A 16905-nucleotide genomic window follows, 5' to 3' on the forward strand; every position below is an offset into this window, starting at 1 on the left:
TCTTTAATAACGTTACAACAGGATTGGAGGTTTTGGAACCCAAAGGACCTACAGGTGGATGCTAATAATACTGATGATGGTGATGGTAGCAATAATAGCAGCTATGTTTGGCTGAACACTTTGTGTGTGCTGAGCTTTCTGTGAAAACCCTCTGAGATGATGCTATTTCCATCGCCATTTCACAAGGCACAAACGGAGGCTTTGCAAGGGTAAGCAGCTTGCTTAGTATCCCAGACTCCTTCAGGGTCAGGATGGGGCTGAGATCTGAACTTAGGGATGCTGATTCCAGAGTCTGACCTCTCAAGCCCTGCGTCCTAGTTAGACCGTCTCTTGTCTGTGCCTCCACAAGTGATAAATGCTAAAGCATAGTAGTAAAATATCCTTACATCATCTGTTTGCTGTTCAAGCTTGGCATTTATTTTGATTAGACCATTGACTTTATCTTCTTCAACCTGAAGGTCATCCAGTGTTTGCTGATGGGCCTCCTGTAGAGACTTCTTTTCTTTGGTCAATTTGGAAATGTTTTCTTCAAGTGCTGTCATTTCTTCGGAGAGATTCTTTACCTGGGACAATATCGACACTGATTTAATATGGAAAACGATTAAGCCAGAAGCTTCCATCAACAAAAGCTATTGCTTCTTTGCTCATTTTTCCTCTTTCCCTTTTCTTTTTGGCTACTACTTTTTTACCTCCTGGAATTGACAGACTCTCAGTTCTTTATCTTCCTTAACGGTCTATCACGGCGCCTCAAATTCTCCCATTAGGATTATTCATTTAAGGAGGGCATTATATTCTATAAGGAAGGGCACTGTTAAAATGCAAATGTGCTACCTCTGAAGGGTAACACATCAATCTATATTTGCTCATAACACGTCTGTGGAAATGTGTTTATTAGGTTGGCTGGCTGAATAGGGTTTAGAATGAGGCAGGAAGGGGAGGAGAGGCGTGAGGTGCTATGCAAGAAAATTCACGCCGGGTGCAGTGGCTCACGCCTGTAATCTCTGCACTTTGGGAGGCTGAGGTGGGCAGATCATGAGGTCAGGAGATCGAGACCATCCTGGCTAACACTATGAAACCCCATCTTTACTAAAAATACAAAAAAATTAGCCGGGCGTGGTGGCGGGCACCTGTAGTCCCAGCTACTCAGGAGGCTGAGGCAGGAGAATGGCGTGAACCTGGGAGACGGAGCTTGCAGTAAGCAGAGATCACACTAGTGCACTCCAGCCTGGGAGACAGAGTGAGACTCCGTCTTGAAAGTAAAAAAGAAATAAAGAAAGAAGGAAGGAAGGAAGGAAGGAAAGAAAGAGGAAGGAAGGAAGGAAGGAAGGAAGGAGAGAGGAAGGAGGGAGGGAGGAAGGAAGGAAGGAAAGAAAGAAAAAGAAAAAGAAAGGAAGGAAGGAAGGAAGGAAGGAAGAAAGAAAAAGAAAATTCAGAACAGGAGTGCTGTGTTATCAGGAAGCAGGAGGAGGGCACCCAACATGGAACTTGAAGGAAGTAAGTGAAACTTTTTCCACATCCAACAGGCCTCCAGATCAGAAGTTGCTAACTCCTAATCTATGGGCTGAATCTGGCCATATTTTCTTTAGTCCACATAGTAGTTTACAGTGTTCTTATTTACAATGTCACAGTAGTTTTTGTTTATTTGTTTGTTTGTTCTTCTTTTGTTTTGTTTTTGAGACAGAGTCTCGCTCTGTCACCCAGGCTGGAGTGCAGTGGTGCAATCTCCGCTTACTGCAAGCTCCGCCTCCCGGGTTCACGCCATTCTCCTGCCTCAGCCTCCTGAGTAGCTGGGACTACAGGCGCCGCCACCACGCCCGGCTAATTTTTGTATTTTTAGTAGAGATGGGGTTTCACCACGTTAGCCAGGATGGTCTCGATCTCCTGACCTTGTGATCTACCTGCCTTGGCCTCCCAAAGTGTTGGGATTACAGGCGTGAGCCACTGCGCCTGGTCTGTAGTTTTTAAAATGTTATCAACATTGAAAAAAATGAGACTTCACGTAAAACTTGGATTTCTGGCTTCTCACGGAAAACCAGAAGTTCTGAAAATGCTGGATTCCCATTCCCTGCTGACAACAGTTGGCTGGGGCTGAGTCACCACTGCCTTCTGTGGACAGGGCAAGAGCTCTTCAGTTTGCCACAGTCCCCAGCCCTTCCGAGTGTCTTTTTCCATTACTCCCAGCGTCCATCCAACACTGACTCTGAGTGTCAACTGTCATTGTCTCTTAAGCTCAGCAGTTCACATCCCTTAGCCCACCTCATGGGCAACCCATTGTGATGTGAATCATGTAAGTGGTTTTACATATTATTGTTGAAATGTATGTCGTTGTGTTGTGTGCATATGATTTTTGTCCACGTAAATGCTATTATGCTGTATACTTCATTTTCTTTTTCTTTTCTTTTCTTTTTTTTTTTTTTTTTTTTGAGATGAGTCTTGCTCTGTCACCCAGGCTGGAGTGCAGTGGTGCGATCTCGGCTCACTGCAATCTCTGCCTCCTAGGTTTGAGTGATTCTCCTGCCTCAGTCTCCCAAGTAGATGGGAATACAGGCACCCGCCACAACGCCCAGATAATTTTTGTATTTTTCGTAGAGACGGGGTTTCACAGTGTTAGCCAGGATGGTCTCGATCTCCTGACTTCATGATCCGCCCCCCTTGGCCTTCCAAAGTGCTGGGATTACAGGCGTGAGCCACCGCGCCCGGCCCTATATTTCATTTTCTTACATTTTCCCACCATTTAGCAGTGTTTAACATTTGCTGTGCACAACCCATTGTTCCTAATGGCTACGTGGTTCTCCCTGGTGTGTACCTACTACATGCTATCTCTCTGTTTTCCCCATGGTGGACCCTGGCACTGCCTCCAGCTGTCTCCCACAAGCAATGCCACTACAAACACCCTAGGACATATCGCTTTGTAGAAAGGTGGAAGAATTCCTCGATCTATACACCCAGGAGCAGAATTGCTGAGTCATAGGGTATCTGGATTCTTAATTCGACTAAGTCATTCCAAATGACTTTCCCAAACGCTGCATCAGTCTCTGTTCTGCCAGTACTCGCTCCTCTCAGTCAATCCTTGGTGTTACCCAGTCTTCTGCCTCCTTCACTATCTGGCTGGCCCCTGTAGGCCTTCTTGTTTGCAATCCCTGCGCTTGGTGCTATGGGAAATGAAGAAGAATATGAAACAGTCCTTCCTCTCAATGAAATGCTAGAAGTTTGTGATACAGCCAGGGAGGTTTGAGAAGAGCCTATGGGGTCGGGCGCAGTGGCTCACACCTGTAATCCCAGCACTTTGAGAGGCTGAGGCGGGTGGATCACCTGAGGTCAGGAGTTCGAGACCAGCTTGGCCCACATGGTGAAACCCCATCTCTACTAAAAATACAAAAAATTAGCTGAGCATGGTGGTGTGCGCCTGTAATCCCAGCTACTCGGGAGGCTGAGGCAGGAGAATTGCTTGAACTCGGGAGGCGGAGGTTGCATTGAGCTGAGATCGCACCACTGTAATGAGATCTGCCTGGGTGACAGAGCAAGACTCTGTCTCACACACAAAAAAAGAAAGAAGATGACGAAGGAGGAGGAGGAGGAGGAGAACCTATGGGACAGAAAAGACGGCAGGGGACAGAACTTGTTGGGACTTAACTACCCTTCTCCTTGACTCCAGCCTCTCATTTCCGGGCAATGTTGTATTGAGTGGACTCCTACGCCACCCTTTCTCCTCCTTACAGAGAGAGAGAGAGAAACCTGGTTAAGACACTGAGGGAATCCCTTGGGTTTGCGCACCTTGTTCTCTGTGGCATGCTTCTCCTTTTCAACTTTCGTCAAGGTCAGCTCCAGGTCATCAATGTCTCTCTTGAGAGAGCAGCATTTGTCTTCCAGATTCCTCTTCTTGGCAACCAGTTCAGAATTCATGTCCTCTTCCTCTTCCAGTCTCTCAGTCAGCTCCTTAACTTTTGCTTCCAATAGGATCTTGCTTTTGATGAGTCCTTCACACCGTTCCTCAGCGTCCATCAGATTTTCCGTTTCCTGAAAGAACCAGGTCATTTTATGTTTTGATTGGCCTCTTTGAAAATGCTACAAAGAAAGGGTGTCACCCTCTTAAAGCCCATTATCTAGGCCTAAGCCAAGAAATGGGTCATGCACACACATGCACGCACATGTGCACACACATGCACGCACATGTGCACACACTGCACACGTACATGTACATAAACTTAGATATCACCCATAAACACATTTTTTTTTTCTTTTTAGATGGAGTTTTGCTGTGTGGCCCAGGCTGGAGTGTGGTGGCGTGATCTTGGCTCGCTGCAACCTCTGCCTCCCAGGTTCCAGCGATTGTAGTCCTGAGTTGCTGGGATTACAGGCATGTTCTACCACACCTGGCTAATCTTTGTAATTTTTGTAGAGATGGGATTTCACCATGTTGGCCAGGCTGGTCTCAAACTCCTGACCTCAGGTGATCTGCCCACCTCGGTCTCCCAAAGTGCTGGGATTACAGGCGTGAGTCACTGTACCTGGCCAGTATACATGCTGTTTTTTTGTTTGTTTTTAACTACCAAGGACATTGCTTATAGAAATTCGCATTTAATAATTTGTCCATTTATTTCTTTAGAGACAAGGTCTTGCTCTGTTGCCAAAGCTGCAGTGCAGTGGTGTGAGACAGCCCACTGCAGCCTCACACTTCTGTCTCAAGTGATCCTCCCACCTCAGCCTCCCAAGTAGCTGGAACTACAAGGTATGTGCCACCATGACTGGCTTCATTTTGTGTGTGTGTACAGATGGGGTCTCAATGTGTTGCCCAGGCTTGTCTCAAATTTTAGCCTCAAGTGATCCTCCTGCCTCAGCCTCCCAAAGTGCTGGGACTACAAGTGTGCGCCCCCATGCCTGGCCTCACTTATAATAATTTCAAACAGAGGAGTTCGTGAAGTTACAAGTTCATTTTAAAGAATGAAGCCTCTAGAAATTTGCCACATTTGGGCCGGGCGCGGTGGCCCAAGCCTGTAATCCCAGCACTTTGGGAGGCCGAGATGGGCGGATCACGAGGTCAGGAGATCGAGACCATCCTGGCTAACACGGTGAAACCCCGTCTCTACTAAAAAATACAAAAAACTAGCCGGGCGAGGTGGCGGGCGCCTGTAGTCCCAGCTACTCAGGAGGCTGAGGCAGGAGAATGGCATAAACCCGGGAGGCGGAGCTTGCAGTGAGCTGAGATCCGGCCACAGCACTCCAGCCTAGGTGACAGAGCGAGACTCCGTCTCAAAAAAAAAAAAAAAAAAAGAAATTTGCCACATTTGAACAGCTGTTCATCTCACTCTTCCTGCTACCACCAGTTGGAAAATGACTCATCTACTCTATGTTCTCTGAAGCTGACAAAATCGTTTCAAAACATTACTATCTTTTAACTTCCATTAAATTTGTTTTTAAATGTATGTATTTATTTATGTTCTAGAGATAAGGTCCCACTATGTTGCCCAGGCTGGTCTCGAGCTTCCGAACTCGAGTGATCCTCCTGCCTTGGCTTCTGAAAGTGTTGGGATCGCTGGCAGGAGCCACCAGGCCTGGTCCTTTCAATGGAAAAGTTCTTCCTGTGTCTCCTTAGCTGTGTCTCCTTGAACCACAGAACAGAAAATTAAAAACACCCAAGAATTCGTGATTGAATACATATGTCCTAGAAGATGCTGCAGTGAGTCTCTTGGACAGACCAACATCAGCTACTTCTGTTCTAAATCGGGCTATATCTTCCCACATAAGAGTATTTATTTATTTATTTTTTGAGACAGATTCTCGCTGTGTCTCCCAGGCTGGAGTGCAGTGGCGCAATCTCGGCTCACTGCAAGCTCCGCCTCCTGGGTTCAAGTGATTCTCCTGCCTCAGCCTCCTGAGTAGCTGGGACTACAGGTGCGCACCACCACGCCTGGCTAATTTCTGTATTTTTAGAAGAGACGGGGTTTCACCGTGTTGGCCAGGATAGTCTCGATCTCTTGACCTCATGATCCACCCGCCTCGGCCTCCCAAAGCGCTGGGATTACAGGCGTGAGCCACCGCACCCGGCCTATATAAGAGTATTTTAAGACACATATTGCAGGGTAATGCGTGGGAGGAGACTGGCACGTGTGCTAATGTTTATTGAACATCTATAAACATGAGCTGTGTGCTAGGCATTTTACAGGCATTAACTGTTCATTCTTCAACAGCTGGATGAGGTGAGTACTGTGACTATGCCCATTTTACAGACAAGACAACGGAAGCACAAAGAGGATATGTAGCTCGCCCAAGGTCACGCGGCTATCAGGTGGAACATCTGGGATAGAAACCCAGTTATCTGGTTCCAAGAACTGTTCTCTTGCCTGCTGTGCCTGGGAAAGTGCTCCTGTTAACTCACTATAGGGGTTGGGAAATCACATGAAAAGGGGAGCGGAAAATGCTCTGCATAAAAAACAAAAGGTAAAAGTATTTGGAGGTTTATTAAAAAGGGAAAATTAGGCCGGGCGCGGTGGCTCAAGCCTGTAATCCCAGCACTTTGGGAGGCCGAGACGGGCGGATCACGAGGTCAGGAGATCGAGACCATCCTGGCTAACACGGTGAAACCCCATCTCTACTAAAAAATACAAAAAACTAGCCGGTGAAGTGGCGGGCGCCTGTGGTCCCAGCTACTCGGGAGGCTGAGGCAGGAGAATGGCGTAAACCCGGGAGGCAGAGCTTGCAGTGAGCTGAGATCCGGCCACTGCACTCCAGCCTGGGCACAGAGCCAGACTCAGTCTCAAAAAAAAAAAAAAAAAAAAAAAAAGGAAAATTATAAATGCCTTCACTCTGTGAAAGAGACAATTATACTGCCCCATTTCTTTTCTTTTTTCTTTCTTTTTTTTTTTTTTTTTTTTTTTTGAGACGGAGTCTTGCTCTGTCGCCAGGCTGGAGTGCAGTGGAGCGATCTTGGCTCACTGCAACCTCCACCTCCTGGGTTCAAGTGATTCTCCTGCTCAGCCTCCTGAGTAGCTGGTACTACTGGTGTGTGCCACCACACCTGGCTAATTTTTTTTTTTTGTATTTTTAGTAGAGACGGAGTTTCACCATGTTAGCCAGGATGGTCTTGATCTCCTGACCTTGTGATCCACCCACCTCGGTCTCCCAGAGTGCTGGGATTACAGGCATGAGCCACCATGTCCAGCCTATATCCTCCCACTTCTTTGATAAAACTATGTATATTTAAAGTACTTTTTTTTTTTTTGAGATTGGGGTCTCACTATGTTGCCCAGGCTGGAGTGCAGTGGCATGTTCTCAGCTCACTGCAGCCTCAACCGCCTGGGCTCAGGTGATCCTCCCACCTCAGCCTTCTGAGTATCTTGGACTAGAGACATGCACCACCACACCTGGCTAGTTTTTTTATTTTTATTTTTTATAGAGATGGGGTTTTGCCATGATACCCAGGCTGGTCTTGAACTCCTGGGCTCAAGCGATCCTCCCACCTCGGCCTCCCAAAGTGTTGGGCTTACAGGCATGAGCCACCGCGCCTGGCCTAAAGCACTTTTTACATATTACTGTAAATCATATATGGACAATTACTCTTGCACGTTGAATTGGGTTAATTTTGATTATTTATTTTTATTTGTATTGTTTTTTAAAAGGTGTGGTGCATATACGTATGACACATATATATCCCTCATGCCCACAGCAAAATATATCTAACTCTGTGATGTCGGGGACAAATCAGAGCACAGATTCTCTTTGCAGACATAATTTCTGGCACTCACTGCTTTGGCGAAGCCCGGGACCAGGCATCCTTTTACCAGCAGGGTGGTGCTGCAATACTCCATACAACCACTGGGTGACACCACTGTCTCTTGAATAGACGCCTGATGGTGCCCTCAACCTTCCTCCCCCTTTTCTGTCCTCCAGCCTCTGTGTTTTGCATTCTTAAGTGGGAGGTACTTACAGACTGGACCTGCAATTGGAGGTCATTCTTTTCCTGCAGCAGGGAGACCATTTTCTCCTCCAGCTCCTTCCGGCGAGCCTCGGATCGGGCCAGTTCTTCCTTGGTCCTCTCGAAGTCTTCCTTCATGGTGGCCATCTCCTTCTCAGCCTCTGCACTCTTCAGTAGGGGCTTGATTTTGAAGAACAGGTTCATCCAGGGCCAGTGCTTGACATTCATAAAAGAGCGGATGTTGTACTGGATGCAGAAGATGGAGTCCCTGTACACCCATTAGGACTCGAATTAATAAACCCAGCAAGGTCTGGTCTCTGCACCCCCAACCTGTCCCCCACGGGCCCATCCTCCATCCTTCCTGGTTAGGTGGGGAGGTGCAGCCAAGCTTGGCAGATCCTCTGGATCCAGAGTAGGTCTGCAAATGAGGGGCAGAGGAGACAGAGGCACGTGCACAGGTTGGAAGGTAGGAGAGGGCGCGGGGCCTCCTGCAGGCACCTGGTCACCTGGCTGCCCCTTCCACCACCCTACTGAGTGCCCTGCCTGAGGGCGTCAGTGACTTCCTAATGCTCAATGCAAGGAATAGCTTTCATTCCTATTTGATTGGGTCTTTCTGCCACATTTGATGTGTTAATCAGTTCGCAACTTTTGAAACTTTCTCTGCCTTAGATTCCATCAACATGTTTCCTGTTTCATTGTATTTTGCCATATGAGGTCCCTCTTTCTTGCTGAAGAAACCAAGGACTTGTCCTTGGTCATTGGTCATCTCCCAGTCTCTTGCCCTGGTAGAGTTGATCTGTCTTCCCAATTTCTTTCTTTTCTATATATTTTTTTGAGACTTTTTTTTTTTTTTTTTTTTGGAGACGGAGTCTTGCTCTGTTGCCCAAGCTAAAGTGTGATGGTGCAATCTCAGCTAACTGCAACCTCCACCTCCTGGGTTCAAGCAATTCTTCTGCCTCAGCCTCCTGAGTAGCTGGGATTACAGGTGTGCACCACCATGCCTGGCTTTTTTTTTTTTTTTTTTTTTTTTGAGACAGAGTCTTGCTCTGTCGCCCAGGCTGGAGTACAGAGGTGCGATCTCGGCTTACTGAAAACTCCACCTCCCGGGTTCACAGCATTCTGCCTCAGCCTCCCGAGTAGCTGGGATTACAGGTGTCCGCCACCATGCCCAGCTAATTTTTTGTATTTTTAGTAAAGACAAGGTTTCACCATGTTAGTTAGGATGGTCTCGATCTCCTGACCTCGTGATCCGCCCATCTCGGCCTCCCAAAGTGCTGGGATTACAGGCGTGAGCCACCACGCCCGGCCCATGCCTGGCTAATTTTTGTATTTTTAGTAGAAACGGGGTTTTGCCATGTTGGCCAGGCTGGTCTTGAACTCCTGACTGCAGGTGATCTGCCCGCCTCGGCCTCCCAAATTGCTGGGGTTACAAGCGTGAGCCACCGCAACCAGCCTGTATTCCTAATTTCTACTGCTGTTTTCATACCAGCGTCACTCACGTGATCTCCTCCCCTTCACCCTCCACAGCTTTGTATTTACATAGCTTATGGATTCCTGAACACTGGCTTCTCTTTGCCTTCTTGAGATTCTTTTCATCTCCGTGCTGGCTTCCATCTGCTTCACCAAGCTAGATGCCTGGGAGTCATTCCTGACGCATACGTAATGGCGGTCCATTATGGCTCTGACAGTCAGAGTCACACAGGGGATCAGGGAACCAGGGAGAACAGGCTCTCTCCCACACTCTCCCTGCAATCCCTGCAGTCATCAGTGCTGCTATTCCTTCTCTTGAATTATCAAAGGAATCAGACTTAAACATTCCTTTAATCCGTGCCCTGCTCTCTAACCCACCAACCATGTCCTACTTCAGGTTCTTGTCATCCCTTGTTTGGACTTCTGCCACACTGTGGTCTTGCCCCTCCCTAGCCCTTGTGTTCACCCTCCTCCTAACTGCCAGAGTGACGCAATCCTACACCTCGTCTCCCCACACACCTTCTACAGCTCTCCATCAATGACAGGGTGCAGCCTGGGTTTCCGAATGTGACACACAGGGACCTCCACTGCCTGCCTCTTGCTCTAGATTCTAATGACAGCCATTTGCTTGTCGGGCTTCCTCCCAGACCACCCACTCTCAGGTTATGTAGACCTTGCTTCAGGAAGTGCTTTCTTCAGCCAGGCATGCTGGCGCATACCTGTAATCCCAGCACTTTGGGAGGCTGAGGCGGGCGGATCACCTGAGGTCAGGAGTTCAAGACCAGCCTGGCCAACATGGTGAAACCCCATCTCTACTTAAAAAAAAAAAAAAAAAAAAAAAATATATATATATATATATATATATATAAAATAAAATAAATAAATATATAATAAAAAAAATATAATAAAAAAATAAAATATATATAATAAAATAAAAATAAAATATAATTTATATATATATATATATAAATTAGCCAGGCATGGTGGTACATGCCTATGATCCCAGCTACTAGGGAGGCTGAGGCAGGAAGGTCACTTGAACCTGGAAGGTGGAGGTTGCAGTGAGCTGAGATTGTGCCACTGTACTCCAGCCTGGATGACAGGGCAAGACTCTGTCTCAAAAAAAAAAAAAAAAAAGAGTGCTTCCTTCTTGCTGGCATCTTCATGCCAACTCCAACCCCCCAACTAGGCTAGTGGCTTATTCTTGCCAGTTCCCTATCCCCCGACAATAACACGAACATTGCGCTTGTCATAGGCATTAAAACCAGCCATGCACGTGTCTGCTTCCCACTCCTTTGACCCTGTGAGGCAGGGTTCATTTCTGTCTCCCCAGTGCCATGCAGAGCTCCCAGCCCAGGATTGCCGCTCAGTAGATGTGGGTTACACAAATGAAGGAAAGAAAGAGCAAGCACATGGATATCCCAAGACGAAAAGCAGGGAGCGACAATCAGCTGCTAAGCAGAGAAGGCAGGATAAGGTGGAGGTGAGGGTCTGTGTCACCTCCTCTCCATCATCTTCTTGAACTCCACCCGCATCAGGTATCCCCTGCACACGGCCTGCGTGCGCGTCATTAGCGTCACCAGCTTCTCGTCTCTCATCTCCTCCAGAAGCCCCAGGAGCCCAGCTTTGAAAAACACCTGCATTAAAAGACAGAGGAGCCTTGATCTTTTTCCCCAGCAGCTGTTCAGCCGGGCCCTTGAGGGAGCCTGTTTCTGCCCAACTCTGAGCCTCAACCTCAGAGCATGGCAGGGGCAGCAATTCCGTTTCCAGGACTTGCTTCTCGGTGACTCTGGTCTCCTCAGTGGCCCCTCCTGGGCAGTGAGGCAGCCTGTTCCAGAGTCTGTTCCAGGCCAGGTGTGGTGGCTCATGCCTGTAATCCCAACTCTTTGGGAGGCCGAGGTAGGCAGATCATTTGAGGTCAGGAGTTCGAGACCAGCCTGGCCATCATGGTGAAACCCTGTCTCTGCTAAAAACACAAAAATTATCCGGGCGTGGTGGTATCTGGGTACCTGTAATCCCAGATACTCAGGAGGCTGAGGCAGGAGCATCACTCGAGCCTGGGAGGTGGAGGTTGCAGTGAGCAGAGATTGCGCCATTGCACTCCAGCCTGGGTGACAGAGCAAGACTCTGTCTCAAAACAAAACAAACAAAACAACAACAACAAAAACCCAAAACAACAACAAAAAAACAATCTGTTCCAGGCCCCACCAACCCACAGAGACCAGTTCTGACAGAGCTCACGTACAGGAAACAAAGATGAGTCCAGAAAGAAACCATGGGATGCGATCGTGCCCAGATCAGAGAGACTCACAGATGCGCTGGCTTCACTCTCTTTCTCTGTCCATCCGGGAACGTTGGTCCTACCCTCAGGCCCACTTCACCCACTCCCTCCGTAACAGTCCAGGGAAACCAAGCACCCTCTGGGGCCAGCAGGCTCTTCCTTGGTGGGGACCCCCAGCCTGCCCCTTTCTGAGATGTGAATCTTCGGAGGCAGGCCAGGATTTGAAGCCGACCTTTGCCATTTACTATCTATCCATGTGTGACCTTGAGTCAGTTTCTCAACCTCCCAAGAACCTGAAGAGTCAGTGCCACCCTTGTCACCATCACTCCCACCTCGCTGGATAGTGAAGAGTCAGTGAAGTACGTGCGGGAGGCTTCTCACGGGGCTGATACTCACGTGCTCAATAAATGGTAGCTAGTTTGTCTTTGTCTTTGTTTTTTGAGACAGGGCTTCACTCTGTTGCCCAGGCTGGAGTGCAGTAGGATGGTCAAGCGCACTGCAGCCTCCATCTCCTGGCCACAAGCAATCCTACCTCAGCCTCCCAGAAGCAGTGGGATTATCAGCATGAGCCACTGCGCCCCGCCTGGTAGCTGGTTTTATTGGTTAGAGTCATTCTTCTCTAGGCCTCAGTGTCCGTGGAGTCCTCTCTACGTTCTCCTCTCTTTTCGGCTCTTTCTTACCTCTGGGACACTAGAGTTCCCCATTGGCTTTTCCCATCCTTGCTGCATGGTGGGGCTCAGGATTCCAGTCTAAGCTTCCAGCCACGTACAAACCAACAGGGAGACAAGCTCTCTCTACCTAGACACAGAGCTCCCTTTACCTGGGCGACTGGGCAAGGACGGTCAGGTGCACCAGAAGGGGAAAGGGATCAGCTAACAAGCAGCCCAGGGCTGTGGGGTTACTAGGGGGGTCCCAGCCTCGCCTGTACTCACCTTGGTGTTGCCGAACCTGAACTGCTCCCGGTCCACATCGATGGAGTTCAGGAGCTTCTCTGAGGCATTTTTGCTATCAATGAACTGCCCTTCAGGGATAGCACTGGCATTGAGGATCCGGTACCTAAGGAGAGAGGACATTTCCCGGATGGATTCCAATCCCCGGAAAGGCTTCATAGCTGAGACCAGGCCTTCTAGAATCCTCTCCTGTTCCAGCCTTAGGAGGAAGTGGAATATTGTACAGCTGGTCTGGGAGATGGGAATAGCTAGGGGCTGATTCTAGCAAGGGGGCCACAGTGGGTGGGAGAGAAGCGTGAAAAGAAGGGAGCCCAGCTGAGTGCATGGTGGGAAGTTTGCTTTCAGAGGAAATGATTCTTCTCTGGCTTAAAAGAGCCTTGAAATCAACCATGACCTGCAGACCTTGGTTCTCCTACTTCTGGAAGGTCCTTTCCTGTCCTCCATCCTGGATGAGGCCTGGACTTGCACACCCCAATGGCGGCTCAGAGAACAGAGTTAGTCTAGAGCTGCGGGCCTCAGCTGGGGGTGATTTGGCAATGTCTGGAGAGTTTTGATTGTCACAGCTTAGCCGGGAGGGGTGTGGTTGGCTACCACATCTCTGAGTAGAGGGTAGGCTTACTGCTAAAATCCTCCCACACCCAGCACAGCCTCCACAATAAAGGACTGAATGTCTAGCCTGAATGTCCATAGTTCGGAAGTTGAGACATCCTGGCCTAGAGTCACAATCAGGCTAGAGGGTCTGGGCTCTGAATTTGGAACCACTTGGAGTGCCCAGCACTCACTGTGGGCATAGTGTCAGTTCCTCCAGCAAGAGATGAAGTCCGTGGAAACTCTGGGAGGCTTGGGAGCTCAGCAAATACCCAGGCCGAAGAGTGTCTTTGGGGAATGCAGAAGTTGCCCTCGGAAAGAGAGAGATGCACAGGAGAGAGGGAACCTACCGCTGCTTGAAGTCAGCATAGAGGATCCGGCTAGGGAATCCCTTTCTGCAAATCCGGATGCCCTCGAGGACCCCGTTACAGCGCAGCTGGTGCATGACCAAGTAGTGATCCATCACACCTGGAGAGAGAACGTCCCAGAGGTGTTCCTGTGACCCCTTCATTTGTTGTTGGTGGTCTGAGGCACCATGAAACCCTCCAGCACATCCACACTTGAGTGGCAGAGTCAGTGCCAGCTCCAAGAGTCAGGGCTGGGAGTGGCCGGAGCCTGCCTGCAGGTCCCACAGTAGAAATAATCCCAACCTCTTGGGGAGATGCTAGCACCCCATAACCATGGCAGTAAGAGCCAAAGCATTGTGCTTTCTGTCCTCAGCCCTGACTCTGTAGCAAGGCTGCAAAAGGGGGCAGAGTGAATGCGGGGTGCACTTGGGCTTCCTGTGGGATAACCTGAGATGTCTTCTTGCATCTACACGAGGATGGAGTTGGAAAAATCTTCAGGCTGCGGCTGCAGAAGAGTAACCCAGCAAAGAAGAGGAGGCCGGCTGGGCGCAGTGGCTCATGCCTATAATCCCAGCACTTTGGGAGGCCAAGGTGGGCGTATCGCCTGAGGTCAGGAGTTCGAGACCAGCCTGGCCAACATGGTGAAACCCAGTTTCTACTAAAAATACAAAAATTAGCCAGGCGTGGTGGCACACACTTATAATCCCAGCTACTTGGGAGGCTGAGGCAGGAGAATTGCTTGAACACAGGGGGCGGAGGTTGCAGTGAGCTGAGATTGAGCCCTTGTACTCCAGCCTCGGCAACAAGAGTGAAGCTCTGTCTCAAAATAATAAATAATAATAATAATAAAGAAATAAAAAGAGAAGAGGAGACCATGGGAGGGGACCCAGAGGTGGGTTGAAGGCAGGCGGTCATCTGCTGACCACTCAGCCCCTGCTCTAGGAATTTGGGGAGAAATGGAGCTTGGCTGGAAGGAGAGGAGCCAGAGGGGCATGCCCCCTGGGGAGGTAACATGGATGCTCGTGGTAACCAGCCTGGGTCAGGCACAGATCAAACTAGGATGGAGAAAATTCTGTCTCAGGTCTGTGTGAGGGGTTAGAGGAGAGGGGCTACGGCAACCTGATGGCTTCTCTTTGTGGGCTCCCTAAGTTGCTGGGAGGGGGGTGGGGCCAAAGCTGGCCTTGACTTAACCTTAGGGAAGCTTCTAGAATGCCCACATGCTTCCCTGGTAGCTGTGAGGAGACATCACTATACAATTAGATGATTTTTCAAGGCTTTGGTAGAGCTGCACTGTCAGATACAGTAGTGACCAGCCACATGTGGCTATTTACATTTAAATTCATTAACATTAAAAATTAATTAACATTTTAAAACTTTTCATGTAAATGTAAACATTTCCTGTAACGGTGGCCACCCTATTAAATAGTGCAGACATGGGGCATTTAATCATTTCTGAAAGTCCTATCAGGCGGTGATTCTCTAGAGAAAACATGGTTAAGAGCAAGGAGAAAATGTCTCAGACATTCAGAGAACCAGCCAGGTGCAGCGGCTCAACACCTGTAATCCCAGCACTTGGAAGGCCAAGGTGGGCAGATCACCTGAGGTCAGGAGTTCGAGACCAGCCTGGCCAACATGGTGAAACCCCATCTCTACTAAAAATACAAAAATTAGCTGGGCGTGGTGGCAGGCACCTGTAGTCTCAGCTACTCGGGAGGCTGAGTCAGGAGAATTGCTTGAACCCGGGAGGCGGAGGTTGCAGTGAGCCGAGATCGTGCCACTGCACTCCAGGAGGGTGACAGAGCAAGACTCAGTCTTAAATAAATAAATAAATAAATAAAATAATTAAAAAAAGAAATTCATAGAACTGCCGATGTGGAGACAACCTTAGAAACGGTCTAATTCGACTCCCATGAGCTCTTAGATGATGATTCTGAGCGGTTAAGATCCCAGTTGTGCTGTTTACTAGCTTTGTGGACTTGGGCTGTCTCTGCCTCAATTTCTCTATTTGTAAAATAAGGATAATAATGTAGATGGAACATCCCCAGTCAGAAAATTCAAAGCCTGAAAACTTTGAGCTCCAACCTGATGCCACAGCGGAGAATTCCACAACTGAGCTTATGAGGCAGATTGCAGCCAAAACTGTTTCACGTATAAAATTAATATTCTATACAATTACCTTAGGGCTATGTGTATAAGACCCATAAGAAACAGATGAATTTTGTGTTTAGACTTAGTCCCATCCCAAGATATCTCATTAGGCTCATAAGATATTCCAATAGCCACAGAAATTTAAAGTGTAAAACACTCCTGGTCCCAAGCATTTCAGATAAAGGGATATGCAACGTGTAGTATCTACTTCGTCAGGCGGTTGAGGATTAACTGAGTTAAGATGAGTACAGGCCGGGCGCGGTGGCTTACGCCTGTAATCCCAGCGCTTTGGGAGGCCGAGGTGGGCGGATTGCCTGAGGTCAGGAGTTCGAGACCACCCTGGCCAACATGGTGAAACCCTGTCTCTACTAAAAATACAAAAAATTAGCTGGGGGGTGTGGTGTGTCCCTGTAATACCAGCTACTCGGGAGGCTGAGGCAGGAGGATTGCTTAAACCTAGGACGCAGAGGTTGCAGTGAGCTGAGATTGCACCATTGCACTCCAGCCTGAACGACAGAGTGAGACCCTGTCTTGGAAAAAAAAAAAAAAGAGAGAGAGAGAGAGAAAAGATCAGTATAGCGGTTAAAATGGTGAAAGCAGGCATGATTAACACTTGCGTTAACCATGTGGCTGAGGCCTCCTTCTTCTTAAGCGCCGGGAGCAGAGAGAAAAAGGCATAATTACAAGATAACTGAAGCTTCTAGAGCCAGAAGAAAGCCGAAAGGACCATCATTTTATGGTGGGGAGGCCAGAGCTGCCACCATGCTTGCCAGGCTGTCCATCCTGTTAAGGGCCGTGTCCCACTTGGACTGGGAGATCTTTTCTAATTCCTGCAGAGGCATCCTATGGGGTGGCAGGGCCCTGGGGGAGACTGAGGCCCAGAGAGGTGAAGGGCTTTGCAAGGCCGTAGCAGAGCTGATACGGGACTCTCCTCTCTCACAGGGCCCCTCTGGTTTGTGCAGACTCGGAATCCTGAGCTGAGTTCTCTTAGGGCTTGCTCTGTTTTTCCTCAAACCTGGCCTGAGTTGTTTTCTATCAGGTCCATGTAAAGGGCCTCCTTTGGTTTTTGTACCAATGTGCAAAACTTCTAAAAATTTCCCTGAGCTATTCTCTCCTTCTTCCGCTTCAATTGCTGAAGGGTTTTTCCTCTTTACTTCTCCAAGTGTATCACTTCCATCCCACTCCTTTCTCCAGCCATCTTTGCCTCCA

General features: G+C 48.6%; 1 protein-coding gene across 1 annotated transcript in view; it reads right to left on the reverse strand.

Moving 5' to 3' along the window:
- The window catches only part of LOC105473722 (myosin heavy chain 13), an 82594-nt gene that overhangs the window by 20720 nt on the left and 44969 nt on the right, over window positions 1–16905 (reverse strand). The window contains exons 20-25 of the mRNA XM_071082346.1: window positions 13552–13669; window positions 12596–12719; window positions 10883–11019; window positions 7925–8180; window positions 3775–4017; window positions 387–563 (exon numbers count right to left, since the gene is read on the reverse strand). Coding sequence (XP_070938447.1) covers window positions 387–563; window positions 3775–4017; window positions 7925–8180; window positions 10883–11019; window positions 12596–12719; window positions 13552–13669 — 1055 coding nt within the window. The remainder of the gene's footprint in view (window positions 1–386; window positions 564–3774; window positions 4018–7924; window positions 8181–10882; window positions 11020–12595; window positions 12720–13551; window positions 13670–16905) is intronic.

This window comes from Macaca nemestrina, chromosome 17 (assembly GCF_043159975.1).
Source record: "Macaca nemestrina isolate mMacNem1 chromosome 17, mMacNem.hap1, whole genome shotgun sequence".
Lineage (NCBI taxonomy): Eukaryota > Metazoa > Chordata > Mammalia > Primates > Cercopithecidae > Macaca > Macaca nemestrina.